Source organism: Aplidium turbinatum, chromosome 2, assembly GCF_918807975.1.
Source record: "Aplidium turbinatum chromosome 2, kaAplTurb1.1, whole genome shotgun sequence".
Lineage (NCBI taxonomy): Eukaryota > Metazoa > Chordata > Ascidiacea > Aplousobranchia > Polyclinidae > Aplidium > Aplidium turbinatum.
In genome coordinates, this window is record NC_137473.1 from 16,462,657 (window position 1) to 16,490,646 (window position 27,990).

The 27,990-nt window shown below is 36.3% G+C and overlaps 2 protein-coding genes across 2 annotated transcripts; one reads left to right on the top strand and one right to left on the bottom strand.

The window, feature by feature from the left end:
- The first annotated feature begins 3,169 nt into the window (after positions 1-3,169).
- On the top strand, positions 3,170-14,089 carry LOC145765388 (uncharacterized). The gene is made up of 10 exons (XM_082577205.1): positions 3,170-3,293; positions 5,926-6,095; positions 6,208-6,320; positions 7,373-7,476; positions 9,142-9,241; positions 9,892-10,037; positions 10,736-10,855; positions 11,586-11,753; positions 12,084-12,210; positions 12,589-14,089. The coding sequence occupies exons 1-10, from the start codon at positions 3,212-3,214 to the stop codon at positions 12,746-12,748; spliced, it is 1,290 nt and encodes a 429-aa protein (XP_082433331.1). The 5' UTR covers positions 3,170-3,211; the 3' UTR covers positions 12,749-14,089.
- Positions 14,090-16,739: 2,650 nt separating this feature from the next.
- LOC145765310 (uncharacterized) lies at positions 16,740-20,243 on the bottom strand. The gene is made up of 2 exons (XM_082577112.1): positions 19,611-20,243; positions 16,740-18,077 (listed from the first exon to the last, which is right to left on the bottom strand). Exons 1-2 carry the CDS (start codon positions 20,014-20,016, stop codon positions 17,662-17,664), a joined length of 822 nt encoding a protein of 273 aa, XP_082433238.1. The 5' UTR covers positions 20,017-20,243; the 3' UTR covers positions 16,740-17,661.
- Between the last annotated feature and the right edge of the window lie 7,747 nt (positions 20,244-27,990).

The window sequence follows — 27,990 nt, forward strand, 5'->3', positions numbered from 1 at the left end:
ACGAAAAATGCCTAAAGCGATAACGATAAACGATAAATTATCGCCGATAATGTCCGATAACGATAATTTTTTTTTTCTCGATTAGCGCTGCCCCATCCCATGCAGCACGAACTGTTTTCATCAACATGACGAAAAATCGAACATAATATACTGTAAAGGGACAAAACTTTTTGTAAGTTATGCATGAATAGAATCGCAACAGCGGCAGTAGGTATCAATCTTCAACCTCTTGATCCAGAATCAAACCACTGAGGTAACCGCCGTGCTTATAATTATACCTTCAGATACCAGTTGGATGCTTTTATCAATTGGGTTACACTGCCGCTTACGTGCAGTAGGCAAAATAATTAAATCAAATGAAACTACCATAAAAAATTTCAAACTTTGTATTTTGCTTTCTGCTTAAAGGGCTGTTTACAGCAAAGTCAGCAATAATTGAAAAAATTCCAAAAAACGCAAAATGCTTGAAAATTTATCAGTAATCTTAAGCGTTATTGGTAGTAAAAATGTGCATACTGTGAAATCCATCAAGCTTGTCAAATTAGTCGTGTTTGTTCAAGAACAATAACATAATTATCGCAATTTACTGATAATTTCAGATAAATTTTTCTGTTTTCTTTGTGAACACCATCAAGCAATGGCAGAACGCTGAGTTGTTGAAATAAGAATTACAATATAGGCACTGTATTATTAGTGGGAATAAAAATATTTGATTGAGCGTTGGCTATGTCGCATAGGTAAATCATCGTCGTATTCAGGCTTACGCCCTGTGGTTGAAGATTTAGATTAAGTGGACGGGAAGGCAAGGAAGCCAATCTTCATGTCCACCTTCAGGCATGCCTTTAAGTGTCCTGCCCTTTCGATTGCCGTTCCAGCGCCCTCACCACTCGGCTATGTAGCATAAGTAAATGAGAAAGGTCATACTGTATTTAGCATAATTTTACCACGCAACTCGATACGCAACTGTATGCTCATGAGCGGTGTCGAACCGGCGCCCTTTCGATTGCCGTTCCAGCGCTGTCACCACTCGTCTATGCAGCATAGGTAAATGAGAATGGTTATACTGTATTTAGCATAATTTTACCACGCAACTCGATGCGCCTATTGTCATGCAAAAACTACTACAAGATGCAAAAAGTGTGATGTCGGTCTGCATGTCAAATGCTTCAAGCAATATCATATTCTGCAATGACTTGTTTCAGTGATGGTGGCGCGAAAGACCATGTTTCCGATGTAAAAGCGGCCTCGTATTGCGACACTTTCATAAACCACTTGCCAATTTCTTTCGCTTCGCTTCAAAGGAATCTGTACCGCCTGTGCGCTTACATTTTAATTGTAAAATTCACTCGCGATTGCCGATTGCAGCAAAACAACAAGAGACTTGTTGCATACATTTCATTGCATTGCAATTTGCAACTCTAAAAATTATTGTGTTGTCAGGGCTGTCGCTGCAGGGGGCGTGCCCCTCCCATGACAACGACCTGTGCACACACACTTCAGGCACTGAAGAAGAACTGGTTTTAATTTTAGTTTCATTAACTAGGTGGCTAGTAAAAATATTACTTTTCATTGTCTTTCCACTTGTGTGTCGATCCGAAATAAAATTTATCGGCGATTAACTATCGGCGATAATCAAATATTGCCTTTGGCGATAACGATAAACGATAACTGAAAAAATAATTAAGCGATAACGATAAACGATAAAAATTTATCGCCGATAATTATCGCCGATAAATTATCGCCGATAATGCCCATCACTGGCTATTGGGTAGTAGTTTCCATAGGTGTTTCGTAGAAGACCATCAGCTGTTTATTTATTTTTGTTTCATGGACAATGAAATGAACAATTTGAACATTGAACACCTGCCAAGGTCGCTCTGTCAGTTTTGGAAGATAGCCTATTTCATAACATCCTTGAGAGTGGACACGCTGATTGGGTTTCTTGCCTTCGTGTCCTGTTGTTCTCAATTTTCACTACCATAGTCGGTAGAAAATAAACAGAATATTTTAATGATAAAAAGCAAACAAATCAAACCGATTTTTTTGCACACGCATCACAATGTCAAGAAATAATTAAACTTTGTTGCGTGGATTCTTGACATTCATTACCTTTCGAAGTTGTACGAATTCCTTTGTTTTCTGTTGTTTTCTCACCATTAAAGCTGAGCAAAATGACCCTTAATATAACTAATTGGTTTCTGATAAGTAGGCTAACACAGTTGTTCTCTTATTTGTTTGTTCAACACTCTACGAAAAAAACAAGTCTTCAAGTATGTAGTAATCCATCCTACCAACGTAACACTTAAATCATTTTAAGCGATTATTATTTGTTACAAAACGTCAGAATAATGAAAACTGAAAAAAAGTTGTTAAGTGAAGTTGTTTGGGCACTTGTTGACTTATCCCATTCAGAGATTCATCTGGAACCTAAAGACACCAGATAACAAGTAAACAATTTTATAGAACTTCCGCAAACGCTACGAGAGTAGAAAAAATCATTTTGTAACTAGTAGAGAAACGTTTAGTTTATATTATAGTTTAGTTTAGATAGTATAGTTTAGAAATGCGCGAAAAGAATAGATTGGGGGCAGATGTGGCTTCTAAGCTACAAAATGTTTAGAGTTATACGCAGAATAGTCAAAGTCTTACTGAAGGTTATATGTCGTAACTTAATAAAAGGTTTTTCAAATCTTTCGAAGCTAAATCCTTTTTTTATGTTTTTCATACGACGAACCAGCATTCGTTAACTGTACGTGTGTTTTCGTTATTGTTTTGCTAAATTAATCGTGCTTTGAAGGGTTATGATCAAAGCGTTTGACTTCAAATCATAGAACCCCGGTTCGACACCTGACTGTGCTGATTCTCAAAAATAAACACACTTATTACTCGGAAAACAATTGAAGCTCGGTAGACGTATAGGCTCATTTGAAAAAATGTAGAGAGGAAAGAACCGGAAATTCTGAAATACTCTCTAAAAACAAAAAATCCTGGTCGTTTTATTTTCTAAATCCCTAAGCCTGGTAGTTATTGACTTAAAAAGGCATAGCATATTGTTTCACAAATATGAATCACAGATGAGAACAACCAATAAACAATACGTATATTATATGTTGTTTTACAGATTTATTTTTATTTTTATTTGAAACTACAGTGAATCACATAAATGAGCAAAAGATGTTGTTCCTGACGGTGACCGTTCTCCTTCAACGATATGCAAATGCTTGAGAATCTCTTGATCTTCACCGATATTTCGTTTTGGATAATTTCTTTTGTGGTTAGCAGCAGTGCTCAAAGTAAGAATATAAAGTTGGCTAACTACTTTATTCAAGCTTCGGCAGAGAGTCTGTCTTGTTGTAACATGTGATGAACATTTACTTTGCAACTTTATCATTACTCACTTATTCAAGTAGAATTTTTTCTGTGAGTGTATCTGAAGTTAAGCCGCTAAATGTTCATCATAATTTTAGTTACTTATTCAAATAGAATGGTTGAAATGTGATGTAGTGTAAATGCATTTACCTGTGATGTAGTTTTTTTTTCTGTGAGTGTAGTCAACTAAACATAAATATGATAGATCGGGTAAAGTTACTTGGATTAGTGTGCTTATGGTACAACTACTTGGTTCAACAAAGAACATAAAGTTTGTGTGAATGGAATCATCGTTTTTGAACGAAACTCTACACTTGAGGTTGGATGCATCAACAGTGAATCTTTTACCGATCGGACGATTATTAAGAAAGTTTATTCCAGAAATTTTTTTTCTTGTGCGTTAACCGCAATTCGCTCATTGGAATTCCAGAAGACTGTTCTACAAATGAACTTTGTTTCAATTGATTTTTGATTAACCGAACGGTTAACGTAGAACACAGTCTGAAACAGTTGTTCATAGAGTCTAACTATAGTCTGTGGTGTGTTACCCTTTCATTTTTCACTAGCTTCACAGCGTAGGCTACAATGCTGGTGTATCATTACTATCTGAAATAATTTTCTTTGCATAAACTCTTATAACATGTTTTTTTTTGGATTATCTACACCTGAAAACTTTATGCTGTATTGTGATCACCACCATCTTTTTTTTACATAATCCGAGAAAAATTAACAGCTTTTCACATTTAACCTTTCTTCTGTAATTTCTTTCTCTATTTTTATTCTTGGCTGATATATGTCTAATATGTTAACTACACTGCACAATACACATGTACATGTCAGCTAAAATAAGAAAATCACTGCTTACAAACAATAATGTAGCATTATTCAAGTAGTATGTCAACTATGCTACTGTACATAAATCATTAGTGTTTCAACTCCAAAGGAAACAAAGCCAGTGACAAAATAAGAATAGACATTAGAAGTCACAGAAATTGAACTACCAATATTTTCGATATCACTTACAAGAGTACGAGAAAACAAGAAGGAGTAAATAAGATATCTTGCAAGTATCGTGGTAACCAGTAGAAAAAAGGAAGATCACAAAGGAGGTACAGTGGATACAATAGAAATATGTGGTTAAGCACCCGACTCAAGATAAGCGGTGCTGGTTCGTCTTTCGGGGTGTGCGCTTAAGCAACGCATTTCAGGACTGCTCTCCATTCAACGGCATCACATAGTGGATGGAATAATTTCCCGGCAACAACTTTTCAACTATCGGAAACTTCACTCTGCCAATCTTGGTAACCAGTCCTGCATCAAAAGCCTCTACTAGTAAGCGAAACTACCAGGAATAACCTGTGAAGGCTTTGTAAGTCCAAGACAAATATTCGAAACCAAACCATTTAAATTCACGAACAAAGACTTGTGGTGGCTAGTGGTATATAAAGGGAAAAAACCTATGGCAGTCTACTTTATAGGCCTACCAGGATTTGCATTTGAAGTTCAAACAGACAGGATTTTCAATTATAGATCAAGATGGTTATACCTTTTCAACACAAAATTGAAGGCAATAAATATACCAAATGGGATTAGGGTTGCTAAAAGTGATTTCTTTTATTTATTCAAACAATGTTTTGATTAAACTCACAATGAGTTTCATCAATTACGTGTCATATATGACTTTTGAGGGTTACACAAATTAAGTTGCAGCAAATATGTATTCGTCACTGTTCTGAATAACTGTGCTCAAATTGTCTTTACAACAATTTTGACTAATCTTTTTTAATTCATGCTATGTGACTTTAGAGAGTTACCATACACAAAACTAGGTTGCAGCAAAATGTGTCCCACAGTGTTCTAACTAATTTTTTTGTTTGTTTGTAACAATATCTGGCTAATTTTCTTTGTTTAAAGTTCATACTTGAGTTATGTTGTCACTCAAAAATATGAGACATGCAAAATGAAAATACTTTATTCAATTTGTTGCATTTCTTGCCAATTAGTACGTTTCGTAAAATATAAAATGCATTTTTATTTAATTTCTTTAAAGCAAGAAGTTGAATGTAATTTTAATGAATCGACAAAACATCTAAAAAAATTCCTGCCCAAAATGTTTAGCAATTTTGCCAGAATTATGGACAAATCAAAATATTTAGGTGTGCGACCGCCCCACTCCTCTGCACTCCTCAGCTCGTAGCCTATGTTCACATTTACACAAGTATAAATGTTAAAATTGAAATTAATAAGATCTATACTGTACAACTAGCTTCTTCTTCTTCTTGCTTATGAGTCAGCACTTCAAGCAACATCTCCCAATTGCTGCAATCAGTGTGATGTCTTTATATCAGGGTCTATGGGATCCACATATAGTAGCTAAAGTTGTTCCTGTTATTAAACTTGAAGGATCGCTTCTGGTTTGTTTCTGTTAGATTTGCGCCAGGTTTGTTTGTAATTCTTGTGCTAGTAACGCCAATGTTTCCTACATTATATATAAGTAAAATTATACTTTTTCATTTTAAAAGTAAACGATTTATACATGACCTTTTTACAATTCAGCTGCTCAAACCTTTAATGAATGTGGCGGGTCTCTTGAGTTGAAAGGAGACGCTACTTATGGTATATTGACCACCCCTAACTTTCCAACGCAAAGTAATCCTGATGGCGCATATGACAGCAATCAAGATTGCAAATGGCACTTGCAAGGCTCTACAACCACCCTAGTACAGGTGTGTTTACTTACTTTAAATGCACTTATTATTCACTAAAAACCATAACAGACTCTTTCAACCTCATTAGGTCATCAGAAGATCATCACCATATTACTTCTTGTTTTATCAGTTCAAGTTGTGGGCATTGTCAATACAACCAGGAAAAGGTGGTTCTAATATAACTTGTGATTTCGACTATCTCGATGTCTCCATCGCATCTGTAGGGACCCGTCGGTACTGCGGGTAAGATGTGCAAGTTTGTATCCAGATTTTTAGTAAATATTTGTGTAGAAAAAACATCAAGAAAAACAAGCTTTCTAATGAATTGAGTTTCACTTTTTGCTTAAAACTTCACAATATAGATATTAACGACCTGTTTTAGCCTGAAGCTGAGAGTTCGCTGCACTGGTAATAGCGAATTGCACTAGGTCTTGAAACACAGCTTCCTAGTCATGTGGTAGAACTCGGAACATGAGCCTAAAACAGGTCGTTAATATCTACATTGTGAAGTAAAATTATTAAACCTAAATCTAAATTAACTAAAATCTTGGTGAAAAAATTTTTTTGAATATATTATGCTGTACATTTATGCAGTTGTTTCACGCAAGCAGTCAGTTTGTTAGGAAGTATCTAGAAAGTATAAAAGGTTTAGCTGTTTGCAAAACTATTTGCGTTGGTCAGCAAAAAGTTATTGCAGAGCAATCCTTACATTCAAAAACGGGCGGTTTAAAATATTTGTTTCATTAATCCTTGCTATGAAGTACTTTCCACAAGAAAGCTTATTGCACAAGAAATACAGTCAAAGTACCCGCCTCTCTTAGCAACTTGAAAAGTTCTCACCGTCCAATTTGTTACTCTTTCAATTAACCACAACGTAAATAAGAAAACAAATACAAAGCAGACCACTCACTACCAATAAGCACGGAAGCACTATTCTCAACGACCTATTAAGTGTAAAGCTTTTGAAAAAGTCGTCGTAAAAAGTTTTTTTTTCGGAATTATCTCACGATGTCCATGCGGTTTATTTTTTAGGTCAAAGAAAAAAGTTAAGTTTGAAGTGGTGTTTGATTTTTGCACTTAGATTAACCTTCCAACAAATCGATGTTTTGGATTAAGAAGCTTTTGCAAAATTTCTTCTACCCTAGAAGCTTTAACAATCTTTTTTTCTTCAATTTTTGGTTGACGACCGCTTGTACCTTGTTGTGTGAGCAACATACAATCAAATTTTAGCATCATGTAAACTAATTCTGATTGCAATTAAAGTTTAATATCAATCTAATCTGTTATTTTTTAAGAATTGTAAAACCTGAACAGCCTTTTGTTGGAATGGGAGCTCTAAACGTACATTTCCATAGCGACAATTATGTTAACTACAGAGGATTTCAAGCCACGTTTCAACGTAAGTCTGTGTATATAAATAATATTAAGTATTGCATTATTGATATTTCATTTGTTTGTTTGTTTGAAAGAAGCTTTACGGGAGTTTCTCTTGCGAAATGAAGAATCATACTGTGGATAAGGAAGTGATGCCATTTTGAAAAATCAGATTTTTTAACATGCTTTTCTTTTTTTTTTTTGCTAAAAATTTAGGAATAATGATGTGGCCGGGATGTAGGCCATACAAAATTAAATCATTGAAAGCAAACTCAAATGCAAATTTTCTGGAAATAAGCTTATAAACAACTTTTTTTTCGAAACAAAGACAAAGGAGTTTATAGGCTAATGATGCTTTCAATATTGAAAATATTATTCATAATCAATATAATTTTTCATGAAAACTCCAATATTTCAGACATAAACTACTGTAGTTCGTTATAAAAATGCACTGTAACTTTGCTACGACTTGAATTGCCATAACGTGGGAACAGAGATGGGCAAGATGTCCAGTTATGGTAATCTTGAAGATCAAGATCACTTTTTGTGTACTTGAAAAAATAAAGTTTTTGATAATAATCGATATTGCAAAAGAAAAATTTTCTAATAAGCAACCTGGTTAAAGGTAATTATAGTATTATTGCTACTGTTGCTTTTAGCTGCTCGATCGCTGGCCTAAGAACTGTTATAAGTTAGTAACTGCTGCTATTAGGCCTATCAATTGTTGTCGTAGTTTGCGTAGAATCGCAACGTCACAGCCAAGGCCGGGGATAATTACAATACTGAAAAAGTGACAAAATTGCAATTAGTTTTATGCATTTTACAGTATTTGAAAAAAAAATCCTTTGAACTGCATCATTTTTACCAAGTTTTTGTGTAGCTCACATGGGAAGCTTTTATTCGTGCTACAAAGTAGCCTATATGTTCAAGTTTCACTTGTCTAGGCTATATAAGTGTTTGTTGCACCATGGCCCCGGTTGCACTATTTACCCATTTGTCAACCTTGATACTGTTGTCTGCACTACTAAAATGTTTGTAGGTCTGCTGTCAGACAAACCGCTTCAAACAAAAATACAAAAGCTGTACAAAAAGAGGCAGTATATGTTTTCATATTTAATATATTTGTTTATGCTCAGACTATGAGCAAATATTGATCTGGTTCATTTGCTGTATTAAACCACTTTACATGGCCAAAGTAGGCTATAGAGTCCAGTTTTTTTAGGACCACCATTGTAAACTTTTAAGCATCTAAAATTGTGTCAAAGAAAGCAAACATTTTTTAGAATTTAGTAATTTACAAAACAGAAATGTAAACAAAACAGAAATGTAAACAAAGTTGTATCATTTTTATCATATGTCAAAGTTTATGCGAAGTTGACTTGCGTATTATGTCCAACAGAAAACTTTTTAAATTTGGAAATGGCAACACTAACCAAATTAGATTGAAAATTTTAATCGACTTTTCTTGGACACATATCATATTAACAGTGACTTAATGTTAGTAATTGCTACTAATTCCTTTGTACAGTAGGTGTTCAAAAAAATACCCCAAAAAATATTTAATGAGTAAATTTCAATTTTAAGGTGATCTTGACCTTGTTGTTCTTCAAGATTAAGATCATGCCCATCTCTGCGCGTGAACCAAACGTGCAATCAGATAGGTTGTTTATCTTTCTGTTTTGTTTTGCAGAAAGACCTGGGTACAACCCTTGCAAACCCAACCCCTGCAACGTTGGGTCTTGTAAATTTAACCCAAAAACGTTAAGACCAGAATGCAAATGTCCGACAGGGTAAGTTAGTAAATTTAAGTTTTGATGGAAAAATGGTAAACAAACTTATATTTGTTTTAGAAAAGAAACTTCAAAAATACTTTGCTCACAAATTTAAACGATTGTCAATATTTTCCCCTTGGTTTTTCATTTTCTAATTAAAGATTATGCTTCATCGATTTGTTATGCTTTTAATTTGATTCGTGGTTAAAATCTTGGTTTTCGGATAAAAAATGCTGTTCCGGATTTTAATCTAAAAATAGGCATTTCTAGATTTTGCATGCATACTTGTAAAGGTTTTAACTCGAAACATACAACAAAGCTGAGCACTAAAAACCTAGTTTTGTGACGCACGTTTGGGCTTGGCAACCGCTATTAAAAAGTTTTCCGCTTGCAACCACGTTTAAACTATGATCTTGAATATTTTTTCTATTTACCAGAAAATGTATCAACAGTGTTGGCATTTTAATAATTTTGCTTTGTGAGGATTTTAGTGAATGAAATTAAAATAATTTGTTGAATTTTGACAAAAAAAAAATACTCGACGTCATCAGTGCGCAAATCTTTCCACTGGACTTGAAAGCTAGCTTGGTTAGACAAGTAGTTATAATTACAACTATCTTGTGTTGCAAAATAACAATTCTTTTATAAGTTTCTTCTTGTTGGTGCAGTTCTTCCGGACGTTATTGTGAAGTTGATATACAAGAGTGTATGTCTCAACCCTGCTTAAATGGAGCCACGTGCGTAGAAGGAAAAGAGCTGAATAAATACATTTGTGTTTGTGCATCGGGTTGGAAAGGTGTACGTTGTGAAATAGGTGAATATAATAGAACATTTTAACATTGCAAAATTTTGTACATCTTCTTGATAAGTGAGCCAAAAATAGAGCAATAAATTGCATTTAAAAACGCTATTTGAAAGCATTATTTAATGAAAAGTTAAAAGATTTCATCTTATGGAAGGCTTTTTGGTATGATAGAATTTTTTCTTAAACAAAGTCAGTTTAAAGCAAAAAAACATCAAAATAAGTTTTGCACTAAAACAAAGTAAAATTTCGCTTCTAAAAACATCAAAATAATTTGTATGTACAATATTATAGGCTACGTTTGTATGGTAGTAACTCTTCAAAGAGTTTGATGCAAAGATGACCAGTGATCACATATGATTAGTAATTGGTGTTTAAGTTAGATTTTTATGCAAATTGTTTTATATTTTATGTTCACAAAAAAAATTAAAAGTTTTGCACAAAATAAGACGAAGTTTTTCCTCTGCAAACTTACCTGTAATTTAATACAAACAGAAGCATACCTAGTAATTTCTTGTAAAAGCAGAAAAACCGTTTATGATTCAAAGTTATATGAGCAGCTTTTATTGTAATTAACTTACTTGAGTTCGGATGTTGTATCCTGTGCTTATGCCATTTCAGCACAAGTTTTATTCAATTGCCTTTAAATGATTGCACAATATTGTCTTTATATTGTTCGAATTCGCTTTTATGTCAAAGTCACTTTGCAGAGAAAGAATCTCCTTGTGCTTCCAGTCCTTGCCAACATGGAGGAACATGCACTGTCATTGACATAGACACTGCAGAATGCGAATGTATGGTTGGTTATCTGGGGGACCGGTGCCAAACAAGTAAGTAATCTCTACCTTTTTATTTTTCAAATTTCATTGACAGCTTACAGGATGGTAGTCTAGACGTTTCGCAACAGCTATACGCGTTGTTGGGTTCACTTTCTTTAATTGGTGGCTTGTTGTTGGCTCAGTAAGAAGATCATCCATGGGTCGGCTTTAACCAAGAACATCAAGTTAAAGACAAGTAATTGATTAGTTTATGGCAATGTTCCCAAGGTAATCTCTTTGTTGTCAGCTAACATACGTTGTTGCAGCAATAACAAACAAAGTTCAGGACATAATTGCTGCTTCAAATTTTTGGGTTTTAGTCTTGCCAATCCTGAAAGTGAAACTAAAAATAAAACTTTAGGAATAAAGTCTTTCAATCTTATTAGCCTATAGCCTATTACGGCCCTCGTCTTATTACCCCTTGTTTTGGGAAACTTATTAAAAGTCAAAGTCAAATCAAGTTTAGCATTAAATTGCATTTCTTTTGTTGAGCCCTTTACAAAATTTACGTTTTAAATTTGGCCAACTTGCTGAAAAAGGTTGAGAACCTGGCCTGTATCGTGAAGAAAAACACGAGATGTTGCCGACTAAGTTTTATAACAAATAAACCAAGCAGGCTTATATATTTTATTTCAAGTAGTCTATAGGCTAAACTTATTTGATGATTCTTATCTTTTTAGTAGTTTTTTACTTATTATATTGTCTTTGTAGTTTACTATCAATTACATTTGCATTTCTGCAGTCACAGGCTGTGGAAATCCTGGAATACCTTATCTCCAGGAGTACAGACGATTTTTACATGGCACCGTGTTACTTTACTCTTGCAAAGAAAATTATATTATGAGCGGTACTGCCAACTCAACTTGTCTTCCCTCTGGAGAATGGTCAAGTGACATGCCAACATGCAGATGTACAGTATATGTGCAGTATTTAAATACGTTATCATTTAAAATAATGGTTAGTTCATACATGCTTTTGTAATCTTGATGGTATTGTGTAAACAAACTTTGACAAAGGTCTTGCACTATGCATTGCACATCATAAGTAGAACAGCAATACTGACACAAGTCATTGTATTGTAATCCTGTCTATGACATGATGACGGATAGTGCAGAGGCATGTGCAGTATTTTATTTCACAAAGTGCTTCGCTCTAACGTTGAAGCTTTGGGTAGTCAATAATCAGCAGCCTAATGCTCGACCTATTGTACAAATCATCTTTACTCTCTTCAAACTTATAGTAAATGGAACCGAAGAAGGTGAGAAGGCAATACCAAGACTTACTCCGTGGTCAAAAGCCATGATTGGATTGTGCTCGATGTTTGCAGTGCAGCTCATGGTGTTTGTTACTTGGATGATATACCGAAGGTGGTTTCTGCTTTTTTTGTTTTTTTGCCACGTAGCCTACATACAGAGTTCTAACCCTGTTTCATACTTTTCAATTATCCGATGAGCAGCAACACAAAGAAGCTGTTGCGTAACATTTTTTTTAATTTATAGCACTTTACATACAAATTTGTTAATAGCCTTAACAAAAGTCAATGCACGAAATTTACTGTGAAATAGGTTTGTTCTACATGTTGAATATTTTTAAATCGATTTTTTTGTAGCATATGATTATCTACTAAACAAACCTGTTTCACAGTAAGTACAATGGCACTGTTTGAATTTAAAGTCGAATTCCTGTCTAATTTTAATTACAACGAACAATCATAATTGGTTTCAAACCATGTTGTGCATTCACAGTCCATGGTCAATCATTGAGAAGACGACCAACTTTATAAGTAAAAGTTTCACCACGAATAAAGAATACAACAGCACAGACATGCCACAAAGGGTGGATTCAGTTCATACTATAAGCGTTTATTCAATTTCGGAAGACTACAGCTCTTACTACGAGGTCTGAGAAATTAAAACATTTTCGAACAACCCAGCAAATTTCTTTACCATCCAAAGAGAAGCATCATCCAACACGACAAGGTGGAATTTCCCTGCAAGCAAATGATACAAATCCATCCAAGATGAAAGTTTAACACTTTGATCCTTAAAAGGAGGCCTGATCTGCCCCCTTGCATTTCCTTTAAATGGTAAAAAAAAACACTCAACTAGTGTTGTTGCATTCAAAATGACAAACTGCAAATGAAAATCAGTCATGCAAGAATGAACATGTTATCAAGCATTGAAAATTTCAATCGATGTTATTTACCTCATCTAGCAGAATGTGTACGTAACTTTGTTGTTGAAAACTATGACAATTTGTCCGCATTGAATTCTAAGGATAAAATTGAACTGTGCCTACAAAGCTTTAATCTCCTTTGCAATATCAATGCAAGTATGTTGTCTACATGCTACTATCAAGGGTGCACACTGCACAACCGAGCTTTGGCATCACACACAACATAAACCGACAATTGATAACAATAATGCTGAAAATTGAGAATCTGTTTCGTTAGAAAAGCTCATAGCTTTCTTTCTAACGCGTTATGCTATGACGTCATACAAATTCACCTCGTTAAGTTAGTGATAAAGCACCCGACTCAAGATCAAGTGACGCTGGTTCGGCTCTCTGGGTGTGCGCTTGAGCAACGCATTTCAGGACTGCTCTCCATTCAGCGGCCCCTAGTGAATGGAATGATTCCTTGGCAACAACACTTTAACAATCGAAAAATTCACTTTGCCAATCTGTCCCTGGGTCAAAAGCCTCCATAAGTATAAGAAACTACTAGGAATATCTGTTCTGGAAGGTTCGTTTAATCTACATATCTCTGGTTAACAGAGATATTTTATCAGTCCGAGGATAAAGATTGAAAACCAATCAAATCAGTGCCTTGCTAAAGCCTTGCACAAGTGTCTTGCACAGACACAATATTTAGACTCTGCAATATTTCTCTGCCTGTTATATCGTTTGATGGGATTGCTTTGACGTTATCGAGTAGAGTTCAGGTTTAAAGTGAGAGTGATCATGTGCTTTGTACGTTTGAATGAGTTAAACTGGAGTTTTCTCAGCAAACAAATCAGTCCTTTTAACATTGATTCAACGTCTGTTATATTCAACGTTCTGTATGCGTTAAATCAATTGCTGTAATCTTCATTTCAAGATCAAGAAACGCTAAGACGAGACAGTTAAATGTAACTAATATTTTAGAATTATTTTTTTACGTTATTCATCGAGTTGTCCATTCTGGTGGTGTGTATTTCTTCATATGTAAATTTTGTTTCTGTCGGTACTGTTTAATTTTAATTATAAATATTAGCCACAATTTGAGATATCGGCCTCAGCTGATTCTTTATAGTTAAATCATCAGCTTTAAAGCGTCGTCTAGTGAAAGTTTAAGACAAGTTTACAAATACACGTGAGGCCGTTGTTGCTCTGTTCAGACAAGATTTTTCATACAAGTTTAGACGAAAGAAATTCCGGCAAGGATTTAATAGCGAAATGAAGACGTTTGAAACAGACAATTTCGACATATTGAAAATGTAAAAAAATCTCACTAAGAAGCCAATGAATCAGTTTTCAAACAAGAAAATGAGTCACCCATTGGGAAAGAAATTTATTAAGCAAGTTGTTTTTTACGTCATAAACTAAAGTTTTGATAACGTATCTAATTTCTTTTTAGCCCATATATCAGAATTAACAGCGATAAACACATGTTTCACCCATGAGGCTTGGCTCATTAGAGCTCTCAACCGTTGCTTTGTCAGTGAACTCAATTCTTACCGTTGTGGCAAACTTAGGCTACGTTTGCATGACATTTCATTGCGCCCGAAATCAAAATTTTCAGTTCCGGTTCGTCTGCCAGACAGGCAATCTGTTTGCATGCGATGACCAATACGAGATTGATATAAAAATTATTGGCAAGTCTGATTTAGCTAAAGATGAAAACAAAGCATCCGATTTATGATGCAATCCACTGACGTGAGCCGCTGAGGTTTTGTTGATGAATTTAATTTACCATGCAGAGAAAATCGAGGCAAAGTGCTCTTTCGACAAAGACAAAATAACACAGGCTACCTAAATCTATGGCCGAAAAATACGTCGTATTTTTATAATCCATAAAACACCTTGACTTTTCTACAAAATATTACGTTTGGGTCTGAAATCGACAACATATTATGTTTGGGTAACTGGTATCACAACTGTGGCCCCTACAAATAAGCAATTTCGTTAAGTCAAAATAAAGTCAAAATTTGATAAAAATAATGTCAAAAAATTTTTTTCGGTCAAAATGAAAATGGCCCTAGTCATCATCCTTAGACTGATTTCGTTAAACGGTTTTAACATTTTACCTGCAAGTAAAATAATGTCAAAGTTTAAACGTTTGGCTACCGATTGATTAATCAATACAGATAGAATCATCATTCTTTTCAATTAAATTCTTGGGTAGAGATAGGTTTGTTGTTCACAGCTTCACGTTGCTCACAGCATCTGCAGTGCACACCTAGACTGGACACGCAGTGGCCAACATGTGGCCAAACAGTTGGTACCACAGTTGGCCAACAGTGGGCCAACAGGGTTAGTTACTTGGCTGTTGGCCCACTGTTGGCCAACCGTTGTACCAACTGTTTGGCCTCATGTTGGTCACTGCGTGTCCAGTCCAGGTGCTACTATTTAGAAGTCCATGACTCATGTCTTTACCACTTGGATTTATTCAGAAAATTTTACTTTATGGATTATTTTGGGTTTTAAAAAGTCTTTAAGTTTGTGACTAACATAATTATACAACGCAGTTTCCAACTACGAAATGAAAGGGCATTTGCTACTCTATATGCAAAAAAGCTTTAACATTTTCAATACGTTTGAAGTTAGGTTTGAAGCATACACTATTTTTTCCAACTTAGCCAAACTACAGTAAAATGGTAATTGAAACTCACAACGAACCAAAACTCATCTAAAATAACAAATGAAATGTTCTCAAAATGATAAAGTTGCATGGTACTAAATCCGATAAGTGTGATGGCAGTTGGATTACAATGTAATTAAATTTGAATTATATGAATTCGATAGTCTTTCTTATAAACACAGAATTGATATTACTTCTATAGCCAATACGCGTTACCTAAATTCTATTCTAATCGATAAAGTGGGCTACAACAAATGGTTCATTGATTTCCATTCATTTGAACCATTGCTGAGGTTTTGAAGAATTTGTTTATTGCTTTTTTAGTGATCTGTTTTTGTGTGATTTTTACGAAGCCACTTTAACGTGAACATATTAAACAAACATTTGAATGAAATATATGGAATTTCTCATATTGTTCAACATGGGACGCTTTGTGCATCAGCAGACATGCGTCAGCATAAAATTGACCCAATGGTTTAACGACATTACAACAATGAAATTATATGTTGGGTTTCAGAGTGCATAACCTTTCTTGAAAATTGAAGTATTTCGTTCACTAAACAATTGATTGCTTGACATTTAAATTCCTTGGGTTTGGCAACATTAAAACATTCTGTAGCTAAAATGATGCAAAATTGCTTTTACTTAAATGTTTCAATTTTTTAACGATTGCCGACAAGGTCGGATGCGCGGCTAAATTGGGGAGTGTCCCAACCTTGCTAGAATTTTTTTTTTTACATTGATTCAACGTCTGCAGACGTTTAGTTGATACAGAACAGACCAGTTTTGATGCCTGGTGCAATCGATCTGTCGGTTCGACATTGGTCTTAACAAGATAATCAATGACGTGTTTGATTCTGGTGATCTAAGTTGGCTTTCATTTTCCAGGGTCACTTAATTATTATATCTTTCCAATTACCAGGATGTGTCAGCAGTAGGAGACAAAGAAAAATTCTCAAATCAATGTCTACCTCCGACAAGCTTGAAAAGCATGCTGGCAAAAAGCATGGAGGCAAAGGACAACAGAGAGTTACCACAGTTGTTTGCTAGACAACAATCTTGGATGTTTTATTTTTCTTTTTATTTTCAAACTTGGAATTTGCGGAAAACGTTTAAAAACGCAAAAAAAGCATCATGGTTGGGACAGTAGGCTACGATGAACATGTCGTTTGTGCAACTGCGACAACAATATTCATTATTGTCGACCTCTTCTCTCAGTCACTGTCATTTGAACTAGCAAACATATTGCAAATATCAGTAAGTTTAAACAGGCTAATAAGATTTCTTGGAAAACTTGATTTGTGTACGTGCTTGTGCAGTTGCTGCAGGTCACTGTTTGAGAACACATTTTAAAGGACAGCACAATGTTTCAAAAATGTAAAGATTTGTTGCAAAATCTTCTTTACAGCCATTTCAACTTCGAATAAATCCACCTATGATCCAAGACAGGATGTAGTTTGCAGCGTATTACGTGTAAATAATATCAATAAAAAATAGGAAAGTCATTGAATCAATGAATTTTTAACGTTCGCCTTTCAAGTGTGGTCTTCTCAGCGAACGATTAATCAAATACAATCAACAACAACAACAACAAAGTGTGGTTTCAAACCGCACATACGTTTCAGCCTACGTTGTAGTCTTGTGAGGAGTTGTTTATTCTACGTTGATGGCGGCTGTGCGACTTGCACGATGACCAACTACATCACAGCTTCCAGTTGCTGTTTTAATTGCTATGCAAATGATTCTTTATTGTTACTCGTTGGTAGCGACTTTTACTATAAATACTACAATATTTCTGACCAATGTCATGAAACGAAGCAGGGTACTTGAGTTGGTCATGGATGAGTTCACTGCGCTTTTACGTTTAATCAAACGTCTTATTTCAAGCAGTTCAAGCAATGACGTGACATCTGACACGTTTCATGTGTTTATTATTTTGAGAAATTAAATAGTAAAAATAAATATTCATAACTTTGCTTCAATATGGAGGTGGAGGAGGCTCATTAAGGTCCGTTTCTTGGGCTGGAGGAGTCTCATTTAGGTCCGTTTCTTGAGGTGCAGGAGGCTCATTTAGGTGTGTTTCTTCTGCAACTCCATCACAAGTAGGTAGTTTATCTTCTTCCTTTTTCTGTATCCTAACAGCAGATTTATACGAAGGTAACTTATGGATAGGAGAGCTTCCATCTTTCAATAGAGAAGTTATGAAACTCTGAGATCGGGCTACGGTCACATAGGATGGAGGATGGTCCTCTTCTAGAGCGGGGTTATCATGCCCTCCGTCTCCTGGTAATTCAAGACGATTCAATCTAGCTTCGCGTCTTCTGCTGTTCCTGGATGCACTCTCCGAAGTATAAATCCAACAAAAGAAGATGCCGAACACAGATGTGAAAATTCCTAAATAAGAACAACGAGATAAGATAACAAAGTCCAGTTTGATGTTCATTCAATACTGGCGAGGCTTGAAATACTTAACTGCACAAGTTTGATATTGAAAATACTTGAAAATAGAGATCATTTTTCCAAAAAATAAGAATCTGTCTGGCTTGCAAGCCAAATGCAAACCGCTGTATCTCCGTGCTAAGTCGATGTTTTCATTTGTACATTTCTGACACTTTTCGTATTTTTTTAGACAAAAGTAATCAAGGCACGCTTAGTGGTGTGGGCCTGGTTAATTTCAACTGCCATACCAAAACAGTTATGTCATCGTATTGATTATCATCAAACTTTGTTGTTGCACCATGTGACTTTAACTTGAAACATTTAAATATTTTATTTTATTTTATTCTAAACTTATTAGCATGAATTTCTGCAACACGACCTGTCTGGGTGTATTAATGATAGATTTACTCGTTTTTTAAATGAATCAATCTGTAATTTTTTGATTGTGGTGTTTGTAGTTGGCTAAAACAATAAACAAACTGTTTAATGTGGAGATAAGACGGTTGATTATTGTTTCTGGTAAGCAGTGTATTAAAATTGGGTGTGTTGCTTCAGATGCTTACTGGACCAATCACATGGAGATTATATCATTGATAAAAACAAGGGGAATTTATAATGTCAGAACGTCACTTGCTTAAACAAAGCAACCATGAAGTTTTTATTTTCAATTTATTGTTTGCTAGAGTCAAGATCTTAAGCGAGTAAACCAATCACAGTTTTCCATTAAACTTCTAAAACTAATTTGTTTACTTTCAAAACGACCAGCACAAATTGTATTATCTAATGTTTTGGTGCCGAAGAACAGCTTAGGTAAGACGATATTTCAGGATAACAAAAACATTTTTCTATTTTCATGGAAAAAGCAGTGAAATGTGAGAACCTAATTAACTCATCAACTTTTACCTGCAACTATCTTTTTTGAAAATTAAGAAAATTTGTAATTGTTTCTGATTGACAAAACTTTGTGTAAAACCTGGTGAAACCCTATCGATAGGAGATTTTCAATTACCAACACAAACACATGTGCATAATTAGCCTTGAAAGAAAGATAAGACATTTTTTGTTAATGACCGGATTAAATTCTTCAAACAAGATAACGGTTAAATCCGGTTTGGTACAAAGATTCTGCGGAAGTGTGGTTGTATAAGAGATGTTCTGAAGTTTATCCAGTGGTTTAAGGGCGATTTTTGGAAACTTATGCAGATAAAGTTTTGTCATAGAATGATCAACAATGGTAGATTTCACAATGCAAACCTCGAAGGCTAATGGATGCGCGGAATGCAGACATGTGGTTTAAGCACACGTGATAAAGAGGGCAATAACAAGATCAACACAGCCAGAAGATAAAGGATGAAAAAGTACTTGCAATTTAAGCGATTAAAACAACATGAGTAAAATCGTATGGATCCATTGCTAGATATTGTGTATATTTCTCTTTATTTATGAAGACAGTGTTAAAAAGTGTTACGCTTATTAATTAATATTTACCTAAAAACAGGAAAGCAAATCCAGGGATTGACAATGTCTGTAGACTTGAAAATGCTTTGAAGAGTGACGTGTACTCTCCAAGTAAATAAATAAGAATTAACCCTGCTCCAGCTGCTATTCCAAATACTCCACACACGCAACAAGCACTTGCTATCTTGCGCCTCTTTCTCTCGCTAATGCTCAAAAATGTTTGCAAGGGTCTTCTTGGACTGTCGGTATTGTGTTGGTGTTGTCGGTTATGGTCAGCGAGAGTAGGGCAGCCTTGCTCGCATGTTTCTCTTTGGAAATGCTGATTCCCTTCAGTGAAAATGACAAAGTCTTCATCCACTTGAGCTGAGACTGTGATAGGTCTATCAACAATGTCGTAAACAGGTACAGTTTCACTGCTTTGGTTTCTATGTGCCATTACTTCCTAAAACTCCTGCTGGTAAGCATTGATTAAAACACACAGTGCAGTCGAGCCTTTTTCAAATTACTGCTAAATCCCTTTAAATATTGGGTGTACAGCGGTCATAGAGGGACCAAACTTAAAGGCCAGTTTTCACTATATTTTTTTTGTATTTTCACTGTGCATAATAATTAAACTGTTTATGCCAAATTAACCCAATGCAATTAATCCAATCAGTTAGTCAACTTAAGCCTGTAAAGTGCAAAATTGTTTTTACTACCGGTAAGCTAAAATAATGGCGGCGTAAATATTTTGTCAGGCCAACACAAACTTTTTTCATTCTACCTTCAAATTTTGAAATGTGAAATTTTATACAGTGCCTTTGTTTTTTTAAACAAGTTAGCAGAAGATGATGACGTTACCCATAGGTGGTTGTAAGCAACGTTTGAAAATATTCAAATATTTCCTACTTTAGAGTTTCTTATACCTTAAATTAATTCATCACGAATTAAATTCGTCCAACAATGTTATTGGGCTTGCGATTGAATTACAAAGTTACATATTTAAGCTAGGTAGCATTAGTTCAACCTCAGAGATATCAAGCTCGAATAACGAATTACAACGAATTGCAACAGTTCGTTTCTGTATGACAACATTTTAGCCATCTCACTTCATTTATTGATTAATGTAAGTTGTACATTTAGTACAATATCCACTCAACATTGAATCTATGAGCGTTGTGTTCTGACTTGCGCTATTGACTGACTTGCGCTGACTTGAAACCACTGACACTGTGTAGCGATTTAAGACTACCGAGTTTATTGGCCGATTGGTAGTGTAACTTACAGCTTCGGTCGACACGTGGATATCAAATTTCTTTGAGTTAGCTCACACAAAGTAATCAACTTACACATCTGATTGCCAGGACGCAATAGTAGCTTACAGCAGCTGATCTGATGCAACAACTATGGCCTACACAATGCGCAATCGCGTCAGTCAGATTTACGAAGACGTCACACGCTTATTTTTTTCTCCTTGTAATTTGACAAAAAAATAACCTTCAAACTTTTTCTATTTTCATTTTTTAAAACTAAATCTTTTTGAAGATATGTCATGTGAACGTGACTCAGCACAAAGCAAACAACTGCGAAATGTTGTTTTCAAATATAACGAGTTTAAAAACTGCCAATGTTTCACTGTAATCAAACTTGCCAGGCACTTAACATTTTATTGTGCCATATTTTTTTTACTAGCCTTTGCTGTATTTTGCTGATCGGTTTACTACCGTGGTAAATATCTGCTTGCAATCATATATTTACCAAGACGTTATAGGGTATTCAAGGCATTATGATTAAAACAAATGCCCTCAATTGCTATTTTACTCAGAAACGCAATCGTGTTTTACGTGAGCAAAAACGTACAACCCTAATCACGTGATGTTTCCAACCTAATATCAACGGATGTCCGATGGTTTCCCGCTTAAATATGAAGAGTTAGGTTCTAAATTAATGCAGCACCCACATCACTGATGTATCCGAATGATGTAGCTAATGAATCTGCATTTTTGGTGCATCTATCAATATGGTTAAACAAACGACGGAATGCGTACGAATTACGTGGTGCATACACATCAAAAATGGCTACAGTGTGCGTAAACGACAACTTGTTGTCAATATAGAAACAAAACTACATATTGTTGATTGGATGGTCTGAATGGCTAGCGTCGAAGCTACACCGTTATGGTTAGCGAATCGCAACTGCTCGCTGTACTGGTGAGTGCTCAGCCTTGTGCTGATAGCCGGGAAGAACGCCCCTTTCTTCACAGTGAATTATACCCTCACATAATAGTTACACAACAAACTTTGCCGTGGAGCTAAGGTAAGTCATTTGCAGAGACATTACGCAGTCAGTCATGCAGTTTGCAATTTTTCATCAATAAAAATACAATCAAAAAATAGTAATCAACAAAACTCCAAACGCTATGATTCCAATCATTCCACCACTAAAGACGCTTTCTCAATTCCAGGATACACATTCTTTCGATCCAAGACTAATTGTGTTTAGCCGATTCAATTTTAAGTAGCTGGATTTTAAAGCTGAATACAACAAATATGATGATAAAGCACTTCAAAACTCTTTGACCCTTTGATAAATCAATCAGACGTAGTTGTTTTATCCATTAAACTAATTATGAGCAACTTAAAACAACTTGTACCCCCTGTGATCTTACTAGTTTGTCGTTTCTAGTGAGTCAGCTGATAGAAAGCACTTAAAGATTGCTGACATACAAATACATAAAACGCGTCACAGTTAACCTGCTTTTTAAACTGGTATCGTCCTTGTTTCATTTATCTACCAACAATCACTAACCAAAAACATCACATTCTAAAAAATAAATGAGGCTGTTCACCAGGCATTTAGTTAAATAACATGATATACGTTCTTCTGGGTGCGACTATCATGTTGTCATGTTATTTAAACACCACATGCAGTATTCATATTTCAACCTAAAGTAGGCTATTGCTTTATCTCGCTTTGTAGGCTATATATTTCTTACAAAATAGAATCTAATTGGCTAAATAAAAACTGCTTGGACTTGTAACAAATTAGTGTCACGCGAAATAGTAACAACATTTACTTCTCACAAACGTTATGTCATTCAAGCAGTTGTAATTTTGTCCAGGTAGGTCCTATCTTCAATTGAAAAAAAAAAACATTTCACGATAGGCTGCAAGTAGCCTTCATCAAAACTGTACTTCAATGCAACGTAAAAAAACACGCCTTACTTAGATTATTGAGATGCAATAGAGCATGATTTGAGGAAGCAATGTCGGTGTTGGCGTTGAAACTTTTTGTGATTCAAAAGCATAAAAACAAACAATAAACATGATTTTTTTTTTACAAAAATCTTTTCCGTGTACCTATTATTTGCTCCAATGGACCAGTCAAACAGAGATTTTTTAGCTCAACAAGTGTCGCAAGTAAAAGCACTATTACTTCATTTTGTAAAATGGAAACACCAAAAATATGGTCATCATGTGGCAATGGTAACAAATCAAAAATTTTGCTTTTTTATTTCCGAAGGACACTAGATCAGTTCAAGATATAACGGTGACATTTAAAATTGACCAACAAGGACTAGTCATTTTATGCTTGACTGCTTAAATTATTGGGCGCAGTTCAAGGGCCACAATAGCCTACCATCGGAGCTAAAAATACCAATCTTTTATTGAACCTAATTCGACTGAACAGAAAGTTAAATGTAGAAAAGTACATGAGTTTTAACGTAAAAACGTAAAACGTGTAGCCTAAGCGTCTAGGTGCTGAGTGACAGTTTCAAGGAGAATAAAATTGTGTATAAAAAGTTGATATTTATAACAATTCCATACAAGTGAAAGAAATCGATCATTTAAAATTTCTCTTCTCCATTGTTGAAACGTCAAGAGAAACTGATTAATCTCATAAATATATTTTCAAATTGTGAAAACAGTTACTCCTTTTGCTCCATTGCTTTATATTAAACTTATATGTTTTTAGTAGCTTACAAGTTCTTTTCAAATTCAGGTCTTCAGTGTTTTGAAGAACGGTAGTTGTGTGATTGTCACTTGTCAGACCATAAAGTATTGCAGTTTGAAATGTCCGTGCATAAACTCAACTTTTTACTGCAATTTTTCTTAAAACCAAGTGGAACTTTCCTAAAGTAATTCTCAATTTTTACAACAAAAATTAGCCCTGTGCAATAGCAAATCTTACCGATGATACAAACACTAAGCTGATAATTTTTTGACAAATAAGCTGCGAAGGATTATTACAGGTTGTGGTGTTGACTGTTGGGAATAAATTCGCAGGTTAACTTATATGTAGTAGGAAGATTCTAAAAAACAAAGATGAACACCACAACATTTAGATCAGCCTTGTCGTATCAAATAAAACGTTCCACAATGACAAAGATGCCAGAGAACAAAATGTAGGTATAAGAAGTGAATGGTGAATGGATCTCCATCACCAAGCCTGGAGAAGGACATTTGCCACTCTGCCAGATTTGCAAAGTCCGGGGACACCTAACATCAAAGTGCCCCACGAAACCGAAGAAGACCCAGGCCAACCCACCTCGAGACCGGGAGTCCAAGGCCGACCCACCCCGAGACCGGGCGCCTAGACAACCCAGGAAACAGGGACGCTCGAGAGAATCCATAAACAGAAGCAACGAACTCTTCTGCCAAAGATCAGAGGCCGCTTTCCTTGCGAGACAGGCCGAGAAGTCCAGACCGCGTTTTGCTGCATCCAGACCAAAAAAAACGTATGTGTCAGATTCGTCGCCAACCAGGCAGCAGCTCGCCTGTCATGTGTGCCGATCAACAGGCCGACACAAACCTGGTTGCAATGCAAGAGAAAAGTTCAGGGAAAAGAGTAGGAAGAGAAAGAACCCCCCCACGAGCGACGATGGCTTTATCACCGTGGGCAAAGGAGGGAAACACAACCCCAAAACCTCCATGCGCAGCATCTTCTCATCAGATGCTGAGATAGTGGATAAGCCCATGTCCAACACAGAGTCCAAGACATCGACTCCAAAAGAACCCTTGCTAAAGCGGAGATCGATTGCCCAACCAGCATCTCCCAGGACGACGAATCCCAGAGACCACGACGCATCCCACGCCAGCTCCAAGGATACGTCGGTCTCAGTTGACAATGACAACTCGTCAACTGACTCGGAGTCCGTTTCTTCGAGAGAGTCTACGCGGGCTGAACTGACCGGGACCTCTCCTCCCCATCGAAATGTCTTCAGTTCGGTGGGTGAGCTCACGGACTCAGACGGCATCCCAGCCAACTACACGGTCTAGTCCAACTTCTTAAACTTTAACCTGCTGCTTTTTCTATCTATAATCATGTTCGCAGATACGGAGAGTGACGATTCGGACGCCGGACTGGGCAACCTCAAGGTTGGCTCAATGAACATCAACGGAATATCCAAGAAATTGCGAGATGTCAAAAACTTCTTTACATCTCACAGACTCTCTGTACTGGCAATACAAGAAACACACAGAATCCCCACCGATCAAGTTGAGACGTGGGCACAACATAACAATTACACAACATACACCAACATAGAACCTGATAGAACCCCCTTCTATGCAGGGACAATGTTCATCGTAAAGAAGGACATACACGATAGGTCCGAAATCACACATCACACCATAGTACAAAATCGAATACATCACCTCAACATCAAATGTGGTAAAAATAACATAAACATATTCAATGCATACCTTCCGCAGAGCAACGGAGAGAGAAAGTCATGTTTTGAACTGCTCTCCGAGGCTATGCTGGAATATGAACATCAACATGTGGTCTTACTTGGTGATTTTAACGTGATACTTGATCCGTTAGACACTGCTAAGCCGCAATTTTTCTTCACTACACCGGATAAAACAGCACTTAGAACATTAATACGTCATAACCAACTGATAGACATATTCAGACAAGAACATCCATACAAAAGACTGTTCACGCGCCAAAACCACAACAGTAAGACCAGGATAGATAGAATATACATAAATGAACATACACTTGAAAATTATCATAACATTAAACATGAATATTTCACATCATCAGACCACTGCACATTACCAATAATTCATCTCCAATATCAACAACACATCAAATGGGGTGAATATTCATACAAAATCAATAACAGCATATTAGAATATGCTCACGTCATAACAGAGCCCGAAACGGCTTGGGAAAATTGGACTATAAACGTACCACAAATAGAACCACAAGACATGCTTATAAGGTGGGATCAAGGCAAGAAAATGTTGAAAAATCGACTGATGGAACTCTCGCAAGATGTCGCACTCAAGCGTAGAGAAGATTACAATCAAGCGAAAAATATGCTCCACACTCTGGACGCTCATCCAGACCACGTCCTGGAAGATCGTCGCCCGGAATTCTTGGAGAAAGTCAACAACTTCTACGATTATAAAGCAGTCGGATCGCAAATCAGATCCAGAACTATCCCAACTAGCGATGAAGAGCCATCTAAAAGCTTCTTCAAAGCAGAGGAACAAAATTGTAAAAGTAGCTCTATCACTGAGATACACGACGCAAACAACACAACACTCACCAAGAAAGAAGACATTCTCAAAGAAGTACACAGCTTCTACCACTCTCTATGGGGTGTAAAAGACAACATAAACTCTCAAGAACAAAACAACTACTTAAACATTCTTGGAGAGGCCAAAATTGAGGAAGACGCAGCTGAACAAGCGGAACAGCTGATCAGTCTCAAAGAAGTCAAAACCGCCATCGATTCTCTTAACAAGGATTCTACACCTGGATCAGATGGTCTCGGCTCATTATTCTACCAAAAATGCTGGCATTTCCTGAAACACGACATTCTAGAGATGCTTACAAATTGCTACTTGAGAAAAACAATGACTCCCTCAATGAGAGAAGCAAAAGTGAAGTTAATCTTTAAAAAAGGTGAAAAAGAAAAGCTCAAAAATTGGAGACCGATCTCTCTGCTCAACACAGACTACAAGATCTTGAGCAAAATCCTCTCCAACAGACTCACACCCATGATCACAAACCTGATTTGTCCGAATCAGAAATGTGGACTGCCAAACCGCAGAATAGAGCATGTTACAATGAATATACAAGCTGCCCTGGAAGCTTCTCAAACTCAACACAGGGACTTGTACGTCATGATAACTGACTTTGAAAAAGCTTTCGATAGAGTTAGTCACTCCTTCCTCTATGGAATCTTGAAGAAACTCGGAGTAAAACCAATAATGATGAATTACCTGTCATTAGTTTACCACAAAACAAAAAGCAAAATAGAAATCAATGGAGCTTTAACAAAACGAATAAACGTTAAAAGGGGCATACGACAGGGTTGTCCCCTCAGCATGCTCTATTTCATAATCTGTGCTGACGTTCTCACCCGACGCATAGAGAAAAATCATCTGATCAACGGTTTTCGCTTTTCCAAGCTGACAATCAAAATCCAGCAATATGCGGACGACACCACTTTCATCACAAGAGACATTCCATCTCTCAAGGAAATCAACAAAGAACTAGCCATCTATCAGACGATGTCCGGCCAGAAAGTGAACCAGGGAAAGACCCAGATCCTGGCGTCCAAACCTGACCTGGCCCAAAGAGCTCAGCAACTCTTTCCAGAAGCTGCGATCTTGAACAACGTCAAGATCCTGGGCATCTGGCTAGGCACAAACAAAACACAACTTGACAAGATGAACTGGCAGACCGCCATCAAGAAAACTCAAACGATCGCCAACATCCACAAACCACGAAGACTCTCCCTCTATGGAAAGATCTCGATCATCAACACTCTCTTGGTACCCGTCACTTTGCATCTGAGTAGAGTGCTGATGCCAACGAAACAACACATCAAAGAACTAAACAAAATCCTCTTCGACTTCCTCTGGTATCCTTCACCATTCGAACAGCTCCAGAGAAGCAAGACGTTTCCTCCTGTCAAAGATGGAGGCATCAACATGGTGGACATCCAATCAAAATTTCAAACAAGCCGCATCGACAGAATTCGCCATCTCTTCTCTCTAGAAGACGCCACCGAAATCTGGCACGAATGGGCCATGTTCAATTTGAGCTACAGAATGAGACACATTAATCCTCATCTGTTCTCCAACAGCATTCCGCATGCCCCAATTCCAAACGAAATGTATGCGGACATCTTCAAGTCCTTTTGCAAACTCAAAGGCTTGAAACACGACTGGGAAAATACTTCCTACAAAAATATCTACATCAATCTGAAAACGCAAAATGAAAAGAAAATTGACAAGATTGATGAAAACGGAAAGAAGATTCCTTGGAATGAGATCCTCCTGAAAAACAAGGGAATCAAACTCTTCCTTCCACCTCACCTATCCTCCATGTCCTTTCGGATTGCACATGGAGGATACAAATGGGGAGATTTTAATAGATCAATACATTCCGACAGAAAAACAAACT

Bases quoted from the DNA above. Each gene is read 5' to 3' on its own strand.
- LOC145765388 (XM_082577205.1), top strand. From the start codon at position 3,212: ATGCAAATGCTTGAGAATCTCTTGATCTTCACCGATATTTCGTTTTGG. The intron at 10,038-10,735 runs GTGAATATAATA...GTCACTTTGCAG, and splicing joins AGGTGTACGTTGTGAAATAG to AGAAAGAATCTCCTTGTGCT. The intron at 12,211-12,588 runs GTGGTTTCTGCT...GTGCATTCACAG, and splicing joins ACTTGGATGATATACCGAAG to TCCATGGTCAATCATTGAGA.
- LOC145765310 (XM_082577112.1), bottom strand. From the start codon at position 20,016: ATGGCACATAGAAACCAAAGCAGTGAAACTGTACCTGTTTACGACATT. The intron at 18,078-19,610 runs GTAAATATTAAT...GTTCTTATTTAG, and splicing joins ATTTGCTTTCCTGTTTTTAG to GAATTTTCACATCTGTGTTC.